The sequence below is a fragment of the Hydra vulgaris genome, chromosome 15 (genome assembly GCF_038396675.1).
Source record: "Hydra vulgaris chromosome 15, alternate assembly HydraT2T_AEP".
NCBI lineage: Eukaryota > Metazoa > Cnidaria > Hydrozoa > Anthoathecata > Hydridae > Hydra > Hydra vulgaris.
In genome coordinates this window covers 27,974,330-27,991,279 of record NC_088934.1, presented here as the reverse complement: position 1 = coordinate 27,991,279, position 16,950 = coordinate 27,974,330, and the positions used below count along the sequence as shown (strand labels likewise).

The window sequence follows — 16,950 nt, the reverse complement described above, 5'->3', positions numbered from 1 at the left end:
ATGAAATGTGATAAGTTATTTAAAAAAAGATAAAAAAAAAAGGTTACTTTTCAAAAAAGTCAAACAAACATCTTTCTCGAAACAATATTTAATTTTACTGGTGTATTACATGCAGTTAGTGTTACTAAATAATGTATAGCATGGATTTAGTGTTGTAATGTTAGAAAGTATCATAGAACTGTTACATAGAACTGTTACATAGAACTGTTACATAGAACTGTTACATAGAACTGTTACATAGAACTGTTACATAGAACTGTTACATAAAACTGTTACATAGAACTGTTACATAGAACTGTTACATAGAACTGTTACATTACACAACTGTTACAGAACTTTTTTAACTATAAAACAAGCTTTTCAAATTTGAATAATTTTTGAATTTCACTTTTTATAGTTAATCACCATTTCAAAAGCTAATAATTTTTTTGAATAAAAGTATATCTTTTTAAAATTATTTAACATTCTTTCCCTAAAAAACCTATGAACTTGATAAATTCCTAAAACTTTTTAAAGGAGATGAGCCCCCTTTAAAATGTTTTAATATAAGTACACATTTAGGATATATCATGTAATAAAGGAAAACTATTACAATGTGCAAAAATTAGATACTAAATATACACCAGTTAGACGCACGGCATTTTGTTTAATTTAATACTAGAAGATTATACTGAGAAGTATTATTATAAAGTCTCCTAAACTGGTAGGTACTCTTTTCAAACTTCAGTTCCGAAGTTGAACGTCTTTAACGTTGGCAAACTGGGAATTAAAAGTATTGGCGCACTGCAATGTACATCAGCTGATTAATTTAGCCGCATACGCAATGAGTGTACTGACTAGATGTTTGAACAAGTCGTCTTGTAAAAAAAGGTAAAAAAAGACAATTCAGTTTTAAAAGGTTACACTCAACCGAACATGCGATCTTAGATCTTGTAAATTGCATAAAAGACTCTTAATAATAAAAAATTTATTTTAGTAATCTTTATTGACCTATCAAAAGGATTTCAGATTGTTGATCATACTATACTCTTAAAATAAACAAAAAATAATAAATTAAAAATGTTGCTTTATTCTGATTTTTTTTTATGCGGTTTCTTTAAAACTCCGTGCAAAAGCCTCAAACAAATTTGATGCCATAATTTTTGCGAATGATAAATATCAAATTTTGTTACTATTGCTTAAGGTGGCAGGTAGTAATATAACAATAACGACTTAGTAAAAAAGTGGTTTCATTAGTATTTCAGGAAAACATAACCAATCCCACAAAACAGATAAACGACAGTCTCCTTTCAATTTTCATAAAGCACTGAAATAGTTAATATTACCTATGTCTTTAAAATACCTGTTTACAGCTGCCATAACAACGATAACCTAAACATCATAGTATTAGCACTAAAGGTAGTTTTATAGTATTAGAAATTTCTTTTGTATACTATAACAGATGATAACTGAAAAACGAGGCTCAATTTAAAAACACGTATCTCTTTTAAGGTATAAGATAAATCAAAAAGGAAAAACTTAGAAATTCTAGTTTTTATCTAAATAACCAGTTATTTTCAATTAAACCATTATTTCTGGCTTTATCAACTAGGCCTGGCGTATACTCAGCTAAACTCCGTATGAGCTCAATATCAACTTTATTAAGACTTCACTTGATTCTAGAGCGTAATTTTTGAAGAATTTCTGCATGCCAATTATTCTTGTAGACAAGGCTCTTCAAAATACAAAAAAAAAATTAATAGGACAACATTCTCTCAAGTTTGCAGGGTTAGGCGCTTTTTCAACAAAATGCACTTTTTTCTTGTTTAGTTACTTGATTACTTTTTTTACATAGTGAGATGATGCCAAATTGGGCCAGAATACATATGCACCATCTGAATGAAACTTATCAGTAAATGAAAAAAGTCTCTTCTTAATGCATTTGTTTAAGTAGATTTCTTGATTTACGGCCTGTCTACTAGGCACAAAAAAGGGCTGAGAATTGCCATTTTTAGAAAAAGCAATCCTTAGAAGTAGTTTTTCTTGAAACTTTTGTTTTGTTTGGTAATTAACTGTAGATGGAGTAGATTTTACATCGCTAGTATAAAGCATATAATTTCCATTGATACTGAAGTGATTCAACACGAAATAAGGCGCATATTCAATGATTAGCTTACGATTTTTGAATATCTGACACAATCGACTGTACCTCTAGCAACTGCTTTTTGCTGGTCAAAACGTATTTGAATTGTCATTTTCTTTTTGTTGTTGTTTAAATTTTGTCTTTTTTTAATGTTTCAGCACGTTTAATTACCATGTAGATAGTATATTCTCGATTTTAAAGTGGTCATAAGTTAAATTACAGAATTTTTGGTAAAAATTTCTGTAAATTAAATAAAGTTCATACACACGTTTTCTAATCTCTTTTTTAATTCCTTTTTGTTTTACCTTATACTTTAAAGGAGTTATGTGTCTTTAAATCCAATCTCGTTTGTTGGTTGTCACCTGTTATAGGCGTAATCAGGTTATTTAATCTAAAAGGAGGTTACAAAAAAATATATTTTTATAATTCTAATTTTTTTTTATAACCCTAATTGGACCCAAAAAGGGTAAAAGTAGTCAAAATTTATGCAAAACAATAAATAACTAATTGTTTTGTTTTCAAATTTATCAGGTGCTTCATAACAATCTGGAATTAAAATCAGAAATTTTTGCAACTACTAAATTCCTATGTTACAAGACCGTTAGGTTTTCTTGGGGCACCTAACAATAATACACATTAAAAAAAAGATAAAGGACCGACTACCGACACATGTGTTACTCAATAACTTGAAGTTTGATATGGAATAATGCGGTTACACATTTTTATACTGGCATGAAAGTATCTGTATTATTTCCTAAAAGATCAGTTGATTTTATCGCTAAAAATTGTAAAAAAAAATCAACTATAAACAAATAAAACTTAATCTTCTAATATGAATGAAATAAGTTTTTAAAACGACAACTAAATAGAGCAAAGAAAATGAAACTTAATGATAATAATTTTGAAAAATTAAAAATTTATGATGCAAACAAAATGATAATAATTTTAAAAATTAAAAACTAATACGGCAAGGGAATTTTGAAAATCTTTTTTTTTTTTTAAGATTTAAAGTTGTTTTTAACTGTTTTTGTTTGATTAAGCAATGTCTATTTGCTTTTTTTATCCGTTGGAAGTATTTGTGGTGCCGCACAGTGAGACAAAACAACATTTTTTGTTTCAAAATTGGTTATTATTAGAATTGTTTTAATTTAAACATGCAAACCATAAAAATAAGATCATATTTATTGCTGAAACCCTAAATTTTAAAAATCGATATCAAAAAAGTTTCGAATAAAAAAAAAAAGCTCGAGTTTTTAATAATTCTTTATTTTTAGAATTTATAGTTTATATTAATAATAAAGCTTGAGCTTTTTCGATAAAAAGGCATTGTCAAAATAGACTCTATATTACTTACGGTCCATTAATAGAATCTTCTGATGACCCTTAGGTATATAACACTAATGGTACAAGCAGAGGCGATTCTATGAATAAAATGAGGGGGGGGGGTAAACCCTGTAAAAGTACCCACTGGCTTCTTAAAAATTAAAAAAATAACAAAAAAAAAGATCCTTGAAACTAAAATTTACCCGACTGATTTGTGTCAAATACCCGAATAGCTGACTAAACTGTAAAAAAACCGACTATAACTTGAAAATCACCTTTGAAAACCAACCTAATAAATTAAAAATTTGTTATTAAATAAATTTTTCTGATTAACTTATTTAAAACCTGATCACCTAATAACTTAACATGTTTTAATTGCTTCAATTGCTTATGGCACAAAATTCACATCACATTTTAATTTACATGCTTTAAACAGTAGATTCACATACGCAACTGTTTGTAAAATACTGGAGAAAAGCTTATCTGATGGCTAAAAGTAATGAGTTATAGCATCAAAAACTGTCTGCTTTGACTTTACCATAAAAATCGCTTTTTATTAACAAATAATATACATTGTATTTTATTAACATTTAACATATAATTCATTTGTAGTGTACATAGAGTAAAACAGGTTAAAATAAATTATATTGAACATATATTTAATTTTAACCTTCAATATATAGAAAATATATTGAAATAGTTATGACGATTTTATTCTCATTTTTGTATTTAAAAGTTTTCGGCCGCGTAACTTTTTTCTTCTTTTATTGTAAATTAAAAAAAACTCTCTGAATTTAAATTTTCTATCTTTTAATTTAAAACGTATTCTTGTAAGTTAAAACGTATTTATTCTACGCCAAACGAAAATTGTTTTGCAAAATTGATTTTGCTATTTCCGGAGAAAAGATAAAGTAGAGTTAAAAAACGGAAACAATGAAAATTGGGAATGAAATACGCTAAGTGCTTTCTTATTAAATACAGTTTTTATTGAATGAAATTTGCCAAATAGTCTCAACTGACCAATTAATATCTATAAATTCTTTGTATATGTTTTTAATTGATTATTATCAAATCTTTTTTGATATAACTTAGATATCTTTGATAGCGTAGACATTATATTGTATCTCAAAAAAATTTACGCGCAAAGAAAAAAATAATAAAGTGCAAGTCTCAATTACAGTGCTTACAAGAATGTTCAAGTGATTCCAACACGAGGTTGCTATAGCAACTTGAATCAATTCTGGTAGATACGTTCATCAAATTATCCGATTGAGGTTTTGTAGAACTTACAACAACCTTATCACACTAATTATTGACTATTTGCAACCCAAAGGTCAACTTTATCTTTTTCTAAAGATATACCACGGAATGATTGGTACAATCTAGGTAAAATAAAAAGTATCATCAGAATATGGGCATCAGAACCATAAGCAAACGCTTGTGGTTTTTTTTCACGCTTTTTTCAGTATTTTTAAGAGTGGTATGATATAAACATGTTTTACTGTGTTATTTTTTTAGAAATTTGTATCAACATAGATTTTCTTTGAGTACTAGAATAGTTTAACTTTAATTCTGCAAGGAAATATTTTTTGTAAAATTTTGTTTATAATGAATTTATTGTTGTTTAAAACTTCCTTACTGTTTGCGCATCAGGTATGTATTAAAGGAATGCTGAGACTTTTTTCCAATATATTCAGACATCAGCAAAAACCTTTTTTGTTGCGACCTGCCGAATTTTATGAACAAAAAGCACCCCCAGACACCCTACTAACTCACCCAAAATAGGTACCTATTTTTGACTTGAGTTCCGCCATACATTAGGGTAGTTGGGGAGGGTGTATTATAATAAACATTTGAACATTAATAATGTTTAAATGTATATTATTATATGAAATAATATTAACTAGTATATATACAGAATATAATAAAAAAATCGAATTTTCTTTTAAAAAATTCAGATTTTGAATATATTAAAGGGTGTTATAGACGCCCTTTAAACGCCTTGCATACGTCTTTTATGTAGGGGAAGTTGGGGTACAGTGGACGGAGGGCACAGTGAATAAGAGGCATTTTCTCAAAGATTAAAATTTTGTTCATCTTAAAAATGTAATCATTTTATGTGCACATACATCAGCCATTTTTATTTATAGTTGTTACCACATAATTTTTGACAACCGATTTTTAGTAGGTAGTTTTTGTTTTTACCTAACTAAAGTAAATTTTCTTACCGTCCTTATGTTTGTTATGGAGATCATGGTTGAAATAATTTTAAAAGTTGAAGTTTTTCATTCGGATTATTGATATTTATGCTTTTAGTAGTTTAGCTTTTATTTTAACAACACTCGTGTCACAAGAATTTAGACTTTAACTTAATTAGTTATGGTGGGGCACAGTGAATTGGGGTACAGTGAATAGGTTGCTACTATGCCCCATTAAGAAACTAACAACATGTAAATGAATTTATTAGTTTTAAGTTATGAATAATAACATTGGAATAACTTTTTAATTTTTTAATACTTTTTTAAGCTTTGTTATCAATAAAATTATTTTTTTTTCTTCTCAATTGTCAAAATGTCTATTCATTATCATTAATTTACGGCTGTGTTTATTTATTAACTGTGCCCCAGTACTGGGGCACAGTAAGTAACATAACACAACTCACTTTAAACCTTTCTGTTAGCCGTTAGATAATAAATATTTGGGTTTTAGTGATTTATTATCATAAAGGACATATATCTTAATCCTTTCGCCTTGAAAAAAAATAAGATACATATTTTAACTGTGCCCCAACTTCCCCTATCCTTAGTCTCCTTTTTAAGACCTTTCTTTTGATACCAAGTTTTATGAATTTTGATAAGAATTGACAAAGTTATGACATTTAAAGTTAAGAAAAGCTCTAAATTTAGTCCCCGTTTCTTTACCAAATCCATACACAGAACTCTACATTTCTAATGATATATAACAATCAAGTATTTGATTATTTTAAAAATTTCATGTCACATACCTATTCTTGTATGCAAGAAACAGTAGAAAAGTATTTCAACACTTTGCAAAGAGAATTCAACAAATTAAGTACATGACATTTGTAGGTTTTTAATGAAATTGGCTTCTTTGGCATATACATAGAATGGCGCGTGGCTAAACAGGCACTATACTTTTTTTAAATAAAAAAAAATTGTGCAACGATAAGTGCTTATGTGGCATCTATGACAATCACAATCTGTGACAACAATAAGTGCTTATGTGACATGTTATGCACAACATCGACATCTGGATAGATGGAATTAAGTAAGTAAGTGCAGTGGCTTACTGACGTATATGCTCCTACAATTAAAATTTTTTTACTAGTTTAATCTTTAGTTTAATCTTTAGCTTAACCATTTAATTTAAAAAAAAAAAAATATTTTAGTTATCTAGTTATAGATATCCAATTATATACCAATGTTATATATATGTATATATATATATATATATATATATATATATATATATAAATATATATATATATATATATATATATATATATATATATATATATATATATATATATATATATATATATATATATATATATATATATATATACATATCTTGTACTAAACACGTTATGAGATAGCAAGTTTATAAACTTTACATTTGGATTTTTAGCACAAATTTTTCTAACAGAAAACTGAAAACTCATGTAGTGAGTGCGTAATGAACCATTATGGTTCAAAACGTTTGTTATCTTGCCCCATCTTCTCCTAAAAAAAATGGACTATATATTTTTAGTAATGTGTTTTAAGTGAGGTTTATACCATTTTAATTACTTGTTCATAAAGTTATTAAATTGAATAAAATTATCAACATTTTGATTGAGTGATGTCAAGTTGTTTTAAAAAAAAATTAACTCATTTTGTAGAACTATAAATCAACATTTTCATTAAAAGGCCGTTCAGACGTTTTGTATTAATCTCATTATTTTTTGAAAACAAAGGAAACCATTTAGTTTTGCGCGTTATCTAGATAACCTCTATATATTTATGTACTGATAACAAAAAACGTTTTATTTTAAAAGCGTTTTAAAACTTAAATGTTAAAAACTGTATAAGATGACATTAAAACATGGTAGGTTATTTTATATCAACACAAACCCTTTATATTAACAAAACAACATTGCGGTATTGTTTTACTGTTGTTTTAATACAGTTTTTTTTACAAAATCAATTAAATGCGTTTTATTATGAAACATATTTTATCGTCAGCATATGTGATTTTAAATTGATTTTAAAAAACATAACAAACTGAATATTAAACAAAAATTACCAACAATCTGGTCAACCTAAATAACTCAGCTTTCCGCTTTTATAATAAATAAACTGATTCAGTTGCGATTAAATTGAATGCATTTATATTTTCTGCAAATTTAATCTGTATTTAAAAAATCCAGCCCTTGGAATTAGGAAAATAAGGCCGGCAATAAAATGCCAAACTTAAACTGTTCGAGGTCGGCATCAGGCAAAAGTCAATTTGACACAAATGTTTTATCATAAAACATATAAATTAGGTCGGCAATTTTTTTCTAGCCTTAAAGACTTTAAGGTCAGCGGTTAGACACGTTGCCAAACGTCAGCCTAACCTAATGTTGATACATTGCAGAACGTCAACCTAACCGCTGACCTTATTCCGGGTTGAATAATCTGTGGAATCATTTTTTTTTTTAGAAAATTGATTAATAATATTTAATGAAACGCAAAAGTTCTTTTTAACTTAAAATCTAAAAACAAAAACCTTATGCGGTGAAAAATGAAGAAAAAGATAAAAATATTTTAAATGTAAAACTAGGAATTAGCTAATGAATCAACTAACTATTATCATATGAAAGAAAGGCTTAAAAACTAGGGTGTGCACAGTGAGAAGCAAGCTAAAAATCAAAAAACCATTAGCTTTATTTTGAATGTAGAAAGGCAGACTAAAGGTTTACACATTTGATAAGAAAATCCCAAGATACTGGTGATATAGTCAAATGAAGAGTGGGTTGTTGTACATCGTTGGAAAGCTAATCAAATCTTCTTTTTAATGGCAAAAAAATATATTTAGTAAATTTTTTAATTTTAAAAATTAGCCATTTAATTAAAAATATTTTTACAAAAATGTTAATTAAATGCAAAAATGTCTTGTTATACTAAGAATTCAATTCGATAAACGTTTAATGGATTAAATAACCGTTAAGTATTAAATTCCATATTTCATATTTATATAAATTTATCTATAATTAGTTAGGTATTAATAATTATGGAGGATATTAGATAGTAAATTCGGTATTTTATTTTCATATAAATTTGGCTTACATTAGATTTTAATTTTAGTTAAAAATTAAAACCGGAAAGTATTAGTTCAAAATGAATGAATGGTATAATTCAACAAGACAAGAAAGCCATCTGATTCGTCTAACTACCGTCCCATTAGTTTTCTTCCTATCATAAGCAAGGTTTCTAAGTCTTTAATTAACAAATACTTAATCTCTCATCTTAAATCTAATACCAATCAAGACGACTCCTGAACCTGGAACAGGTGGTCTGGATATAGTCTTTGGGCATTTAGTTCTACTCCTTCTTGATGGCAGCCTTCAGGGAGCTGACACTGTTGTAGGGACGTTGGCTTGTCCTTAACTCTACATACGTCCAAATTGAATAGTCAAGAGGTAACAATTCAGGAGATCTTGGTGGTCATAAGACTTTTGACTAGTGTTTTAGCAGATCCTCTTGGAGTTACCTCAGGGTTTTATGGGACGTATGTGGTGGTGCTCCATCTTGTTGGAACACCACATTGTTGTCTTGAAGAGTTGTGGGTATTGATCCAGGGCTCAATATAGTTTTCCAGGATTTGAATGTACTCGTTTGTGTCAACTTTCTGATCAGATTTGATAAAAACCGGAGCCATTTTAAGACCATCAGATGAAACCAGGCTAAACATCATAATTGAGGCCGGATGTTTGGTCTTGAATGTATACTTTACATGCGCCGGGACTGTTTGGACTGGTTGATAACTAATAAAATGATTGGTTCTACTGTTTGACACAGAATCAACAGTAAACAGTTTCACATTAGTGAAGGGGATGGTCGTCGGTCGTTTCTTCAAGAGGTACAGAAGTTTCTTTGATCTTTCAAATCTTTCATTATTTGACACTTGGTGAAACTAGGTGTTTCTTAATCTTGGCTCTTGAATTTCAATTTAGATCTTTTTTGACCACGTTTCTGATGGTGTGCTCACTCACTGAGGGCTCTTTAGCTATTTTCCTCATCAACCTTACAGGATTTCAAGAAACTCGGCCCTTGACAGCCTTGAATAATTGAGGAGTTTGAACTGACTATTTTAAACCACTACCAAATTTCCTCTTAACACGAACAATCATTTGAAAACGTCTAATTACAGTGTAAACAGCACTTAGAGGCTTGTTTAGCATGTTTGAAATGTCTTTGGGCGTAATGTCATTCATGAACAGCTGGCTTATTTTTATTACCCATTTTCGCTTTTTGGCTGGTTTTTAGGCTTCATTTTATTTTCAAATAAAATAAAGCCTAAAAACCAATTCGTCAACAAAAACAAACTATATGCGTAAAAATATAGCGAAACATTTATTTTGAAATTACCAAACTTATTACGAGATTTGCGATTGCATATGGTTGCATACGGTTGAATAAGGTATAAAAACCAGTTTCAATACTTAAAATATTTAGAGATGAAAACACAAATTCTAAGCAGAGATATAAAATATTTAGAAATGGAGAACTAAGTAGCAGATGCATGGCAGAAACAAAAATAGATTTGAGCGTCATGAAAAAATTAGGCACTCAAAATTTGGATTATTATTTTGGATTATGGAGTGGGAGATTTTCAACGAAAATTTATCATCGTGTTAGAGTTATTAAGTATATAAAGTATATTAGTATATAATTATATATTAATTTATAAGTATATATTAGTATATAATAGTATATAAAGTATATTACTATATTATTAAGTATATAAAGTTTAAACCCCCTTTAAGGAAATTACAAATTTCATATGGTCATATTTTTGAACGCTAAGAGATTATACTATGAAACTTAAAATTAAAAACCATAAAAAAATGGAAGAAGTGGTGGGTGGGTGGTGTTAAAGTGTGGGAATTGAAGGCGAAAATATTGGAGTGTTTTTGTTCCCAGTCTCCAATAATTGCAATTTTTTGCAAATCATCTTTATTTGACATAAGTATAAACATGTAAATGTTTGGAGTTTGCTCCATAGCTGGAAGTACCGCCCCTGCTTGTACACCTAAATAAATGACTTCTATAGCAAAAATATTCAGATTAAATTCTTTATTTAGCACAATTCTCTACTTGAAATTTTATTTTGTTTAATTTTTTGAACGTGGTAAAGTAGATAGAATTAAAGCAAAAACAAAACGTCCAAAAAAACAAAAAAAGATTTTTAATGGAAAGGTGTTACGTGGCCGAAAAATTGAAAGTTTGTGAATTCTCTTTTTTTAAGTTTTATTATTGAATCTTCTGTTGATAAACAAACCAACATCCTCAATACGTCAATTTCTTCTTTTCACAAAGTTGAACATCTTTCAACAAGGTTGAACTCGACATCAAAAAAGTATACCATATCAAATATCAAGTTTGTTAACCGGCCTATTTATACTTTTATACTCATTTTTCTGCTTGTAACGTACCGTAGCGCTTCTGACTTCTTTGTCAGAAGAAAGATTTACTTCGTCTATGATTCCAACTTTCCATAAAATTTGCGACTTTGGGGCATCGTCAGTTAAAACAACATCTCCGCGTTTGACTTTTACAGATCCATTACCTTTGGAAATATGGTGGTGTTCACGTAAATCCTTTAAATATTCTTCTTTCCAACGTGTTCTAAAATGATTTAAGACCATATAAATGTGTTTATGTTGTTCAACTATTTCGACTTGTTCACAATTCCTTGAATCTTCTGCTATCGCTTTCAGATTTAACTTCAGACCAAACACTAAATGGTTAGGAGTGAGCACTTCGTCACCAACCTCTTCATAAACGAATGTCAATGGTCTGTTATTGATGACACATTCGACTTCCGAAATGACTGTCATCAATTCTTATTAGTTTAGTCTAGAATTGGTGAGTACTTTCTTTAAACACCTCTTTGTTGATCGTACAAGTCTTTCAAATTTTCCGCCCCACCAGGGGGCGACCACTACATTGAAACGCCATTTGATTGACTTAGATGCGAAAAAAGCTTGAGTTTCCTCCGCTGTGAACTGCGTGCCATTATAGACAAAATCTCCGACGGAACGCCACGTTTTGCAAAGAACAGTCGCAGACCACGAATAGTTGCTGTCGCTTAACAATCGGGAACTGCAGCATGTAAACAAAAATATCCAGACTTTATGTAAGGTGCTAGACCCATGTATTGATTTTACATATAAAGGTCCAGCATAATCTACTCCAGTGTACTTAAAAGCATGTTCGTTATTCAAACGACTTATAGGCAACGATGGAAAAATAGGATAAAATTATGGCTTCCCTTCAAATTTTCTACAAAGAAAACATTTTTGGATTACACTATGAATTAAACACCTAGCCTTGGGAACCCAGAATTTATTTCTTAACTCATTCAGTGTTTCTTTCACGCAATTGTGTTTCACGAGGACATGACAGTGCAAAATAGTTAGCTTTGAAAGATAACAGCTCTGAGGTAGAAATATCGGAAACTTTGCATCGTATGGAATTGGGGCATTCTTTAAGCGTCCTTTACATTGAACGATACCGTCTACTTTAACTAAACGTAAACCTTGCCGCAACTGTTTGTAGCTCGATGCAGTCACAACGTTACGTTTCACATAGTAATTACTTCTTCTCTTTCATCACTTAATAACGTTAAGATCTTCAAACCATTTAGTTTTCTTAATCTCGATTTCAAATTATTCACAAAGCGTAATATCCAGGCTGTGACTCTTAGTAAACGTTCATAGCTATTAAATTTTTCAATGTCAATAAAAGAAAGGTCTGGATAATGTACACTGCTTGAAACAATGCAAGTTAATTCTTGAGGTATTTTGGATTTTTCTAAAATTAAATCATAAACTGGCCATGCAACTGTTATACTATTTAAAAAATCTGGGCCCTTAAACCAAAAACAATTATCTTTAAAATTATTTAAAGATGATCCACGTGAAATAATATCTGCAGGGTTCCGATGTGTTTCAACATACTTCCATGACTCAATGCCATAAAGTTCTCCAATTTTAAAAAGTCTATTTTGAACTAAAGGTTCATATTTCTTAGCTGAATTGTTAATCCAATGAAGGCAAATTGTTGAATCAATCCAACAAATAATCCGAGAAATGTTATTCACACTTTCAAGCTCTTTTTCAATATTAATCATCAATTCGGCTAGTAATAAAATAGCACTAAGTTCAAGACGAGGTTGTTTTACTTAATGAGGCTACCCTCGATTTAGAGGCAATCAAAGTAGAACAAGAATGTGTCTCATCAAAAATTCGAATATAGATACAACATCAATATGCCTTATTACTTGCACCGGAGAAACCATGAAGTTCAAGTTTATAATTAGGCAAAAAATTTGAAGAGTTAAGATACCACCGTGGAACCATCGCATTGCTTGATGAAAGAAAATCATTTAGAATAGATTGCAACTCGTTTAAATTTTCTCCATCAAGGTAATCTTCCTAACTCATCTTGCTAACACTTAAATTTTGGAACAATACTTTTAATTTGACTACCACTGGATTTATAAGTCCTAATGGATCATAAATACTTGCAACAAATTTAAGAACTTCTTTTTTCTTCGGAATATCAACTGCCATCTTCATTAAATCTTTAAAGTAAAAAATTAGAATACCCTTTTGTTTGTCCCAGGAAACACCAAGGACTTTAGTTTCAGGTTTAGTTGTAAAGTCACTTTCACAAAAGACATCTATTAATACCTTTGAGTTTGATTCAAATTTTCGAAGGTTGAAACCACCTTCCTTTAATATCGATTTATACCAGCTATAAAAGTTTATGCCATCATTAACTTCATCAGTGCAAGAGTTCAAATCATTTACATGAAGGCTTTGTTTAAAAACATAAGAGGGGTAACTGTTTAAATACTTTTCCACATGTAACTTTAAAGTAGCATTAAGCAAAAAAGGTGAAGAAGTAACACCAAAAAAAATCTACAAAGACGAAATGTTGCAACCTATGCATCAGGTAACATATTAAAATGAAGGTTTTCAATGTCATCAAACCATAAAAATTGTACATAATTGCGACACATTTCACATTTCGTTTCTTCAAATTGCGACAAGTCCAATTTGAAGAAACGCTTTCTCAATATCAGCCAGGAAGGCAAATTTTTTTGAACGGAAACGTAATAGACTTCCAAATAATGATGTTGTCAAACTTGGACCTGCATGAAGACAATCATTTAGTGAAGATCCAAATGATTTCAAACTTGCATCAAACACCATACGAACTTTAGTTGTAACTTTTTCATCACGCCCTACTGGTCTATGAGGTAAATAGTGTACATCACCTATGTCCAAATCATGATTTAAAACTTTTTCAATGATGCCATGGGATAGCTGATCTTTAATAATGTTGTTATAGGATTTATACAAATCCTCATCTTTTGAAAGTTTTCCAGTAAGAGACTGTAAACGGTTAACACATAAAGAATAGTTGTCAGGCAGTGTTGGATGATTTTCATGAAATGGAAATTGAACTACATAACGACCAGAGGTTTCATCAAAAAATGTACTATTTTGAAATTCCTGCAAAATAAGATCATTCTCTTTGCAACTATCACTACAGCACCATAAATCATTTAAAGCATCCTTCAAAATTACATCTTCTTCAACAAATTCAGCTTGAACCTTTAAAACACGAGTGGTATTTACACTACAACTATTATCTCCTTCATCACACACAAATCCACTAAGAACATATCCTCCGAGTTTAAATTTCAATGCGACTGGACCTGACTTACTGCAAACTGTAGTGTTATCAAAAAAATTCCAATAAAAGTCTGCTCCAACAAGAATATCAATGTCTTGAGGACAATCTCCTGTAACACTATCAGCTAATTTTAAATTCTTCAAATGGCTGTAATTGCTTACTGAAAAATCGACTTTCTAACCATTGATAGGGGCACAAATATCTTTAACAAAGCAAGATATGAAAATGGAAAAATCATTCAAACCTTTAACACTAAAGCGAACCCTTTCCAGTAATTCCTTTTCACTTTTGTTTCTAAAACTGTTTATAATTATTTCTTTAACATCTATTGTTTGTAAATTGAGCTTTGTACGTAATCCTGGTGAAATGTAACTCAGTTGTGAATAACTTTCAAAGAGTATACGGGTAGGATAAAAAAGTTTGTCATTTGAAAATGCTGTAACTTGAGCTGTTTGTAGCAACACTGAATATGCATACTTTTTTAATGTACCAGCTACTAATGATAATTTTCCTTTTTCCTGACAGTCATTTTTTTGCGGAAGAGATTTTTCAATACACATTGATGCTTGATGAAAATTTGAACAGTTAAAGCATTTCATTTTTGTTTCACAATTTTTGGCAAGATGTCCAAGCTTCAAATATTTAAAACACCTGCGTTTTTTTTTTAAAAGTTTGTTTTCGAGCAATCACATTGGTCATTGTTTTACAATTCTGAGATTTGTGATCTTTTTCACAAAAGATACATGATAAATTGTTATTCAAGGTGTTCGTCGGTTTGTTATGGGTACCTAAGGTTCCACTTGAGTACAATGTTTCAGCCATAAAAGGGTTTTCTTCTCTGTTAAAGTTACTTTCTTCACGCGCTTGAATCTCTGTTTTTAAGACATTTAATACAGTTTTAATGTTCCAGCAGTCAACATCATTAAATTTTCTTGAAATAATCAAGTTAAGTTCTTTTGGAATCTTCTGCATCAAAACAGGAATGAGAAGAGGTTCATACTGCAGAGAGTCAATGTTTAAATTTTTCTAAGCTCCTTATTTGAATTTCGAGGTTATCATAGATTTGACTTTTTCTAAGGATAACAGTGATCGCATATGAGATGGTATAAGTAGCTGCTTATTATCAAAACGCTCTTTCAATAAACTAATAGCAACTTTAGAGCTGTCATGTGTAAGGGCAAGTCCAGTGATAGTTGAAAGACCCTGCCCCTCTAAAAGGTTACGAAGATATGTTAACTTCTGTATTGAACTTAAGTCCTCATTGCTGTCTACGACACATTGAAAATTTTCATAAAATGTTTGCCAGTTGTCAGGCTTGCCTTTACCATAGAATTACTTTTGTTAGAATTACTGATGACATCATCTGCTTTAGTGTTGAGTTGTTTATTTATAAATTTATTAATTTCAGCAAGTTTTGTACGTTAAAATATGACAAAATCTGTAGCTAAATTTTCTTCTTCTTGTAGTTTAGTTTCATTTTCAATTAAATATGTGATTTCTTAATTTAAATGTTGTACTTTGGTAAATTTTTCAATAAGAGTGTCACGTAAACTAGTCAGGATATCAATGGTGTTATCATCTGAATTGAAGTCCTCAACCCCTTCAAAAACCTTATCAATAAGACGCTTCACAGAATTAATATTGGCAGTACGAACTCTACGTTTGCCTATTAAACTTGTTGACATTCTTATAAACAAAGATGATAATAAAAAACAATAAATCGACACACGATCTATTCAGAATCAAGATAAATGTCACGCTATTGTTGCGGTCAAATAATAAATATTATATATCAGACCATCTTCAAAAAATGATGCTAATGGTAAAGGTTGGATTTCTTAAAAAAATTTTTAATTCTTTGAACCCAAAGAAATTGCCAAGAATACAAACTTATTACTTAAATACACCTTGTTAATCCAGGGACTTCAGTATAGTAAAACAGTTATTCGTAAATTAATCCAACAAATAAAGAAATCGCTTAACTAATCCTTTTAAATCTCTAAATCAAACGATTTGTTGAATTTTGAGCTTACAACCAAATATCTATCTAGCTCTTTCCGCGGGCTCCAAATATTGTATTGTTATTATCAATACAATGTTAATGTACATATAATGATGGCAGAGATAATAAAAGGAGGCTCAACAACAATAATAATAATACTTTTCTTCCCTAAGACCGATATTGTTCTTACATAAATAAACTATAATAACTTTGTTTTTAAAATAGTTCATATTATAGAGAAATTTAAGTATAAGAAAACAAGAAACAATTATTAATGTTGTAGCTTGTCAAAATAATAATCAGATTTCTGATATTGGACTTTGAGGGCCCATGGCAACGTAGAGGATTTTCCTTATAGTATAGTGAAATTAGTTGTTAGGTAAAACACCCCCAGACCTAGAAAAAAATCATACAAAGTTGGCTTGTGCGCATATTTTAGTTAGGATGACAACAATGGCCAAAAAAAAGCCCCGTGTTTTTGAGAACAAGAAATTCCATTTTGTGTCTATGTTCAAATACAAATTTGGGTT

The 16,950-nt window shown here is 29.8% G+C and overlaps 2 protein-coding genes across 2 annotated transcripts; both read right to left on the bottom strand.

Annotated features, from left to right (window-relative positions):
* Positions 1-11,078: 11,078 nt before the first annotated feature.
* On the bottom strand, positions 11,079-11,549 carry LOC136091858 (uncharacterized). The gene has a single exon (XM_065819571.1). It carries the CDS (start codon positions 11,547-11,549, stop codon positions 11,079-11,081), a length of 471 nt encoding a protein of 156 aa, XP_065675643.1.
* A 1,599-nt stretch (positions 11,550-13,148) lies between these two features.
* LOC136091857 (uncharacterized) lies at positions 13,149-16,103 on the bottom strand. Its single transcript, XM_065819570.1, has 5 exons — positions 15,936-16,103; positions 15,126-15,417; positions 14,663-14,983; positions 13,764-14,542; positions 13,149-13,637 (listed from the first exon to the last, which is right to left on the bottom strand). The coding sequence occupies exons 1-5, from the start codon at positions 16,101-16,103 to the stop codon at positions 13,149-13,151; spliced, it is 2,049 nt and encodes a 682-aa protein (XP_065675642.1).
* Positions 16,104-16,950: the final 847 nt, after the last annotated feature.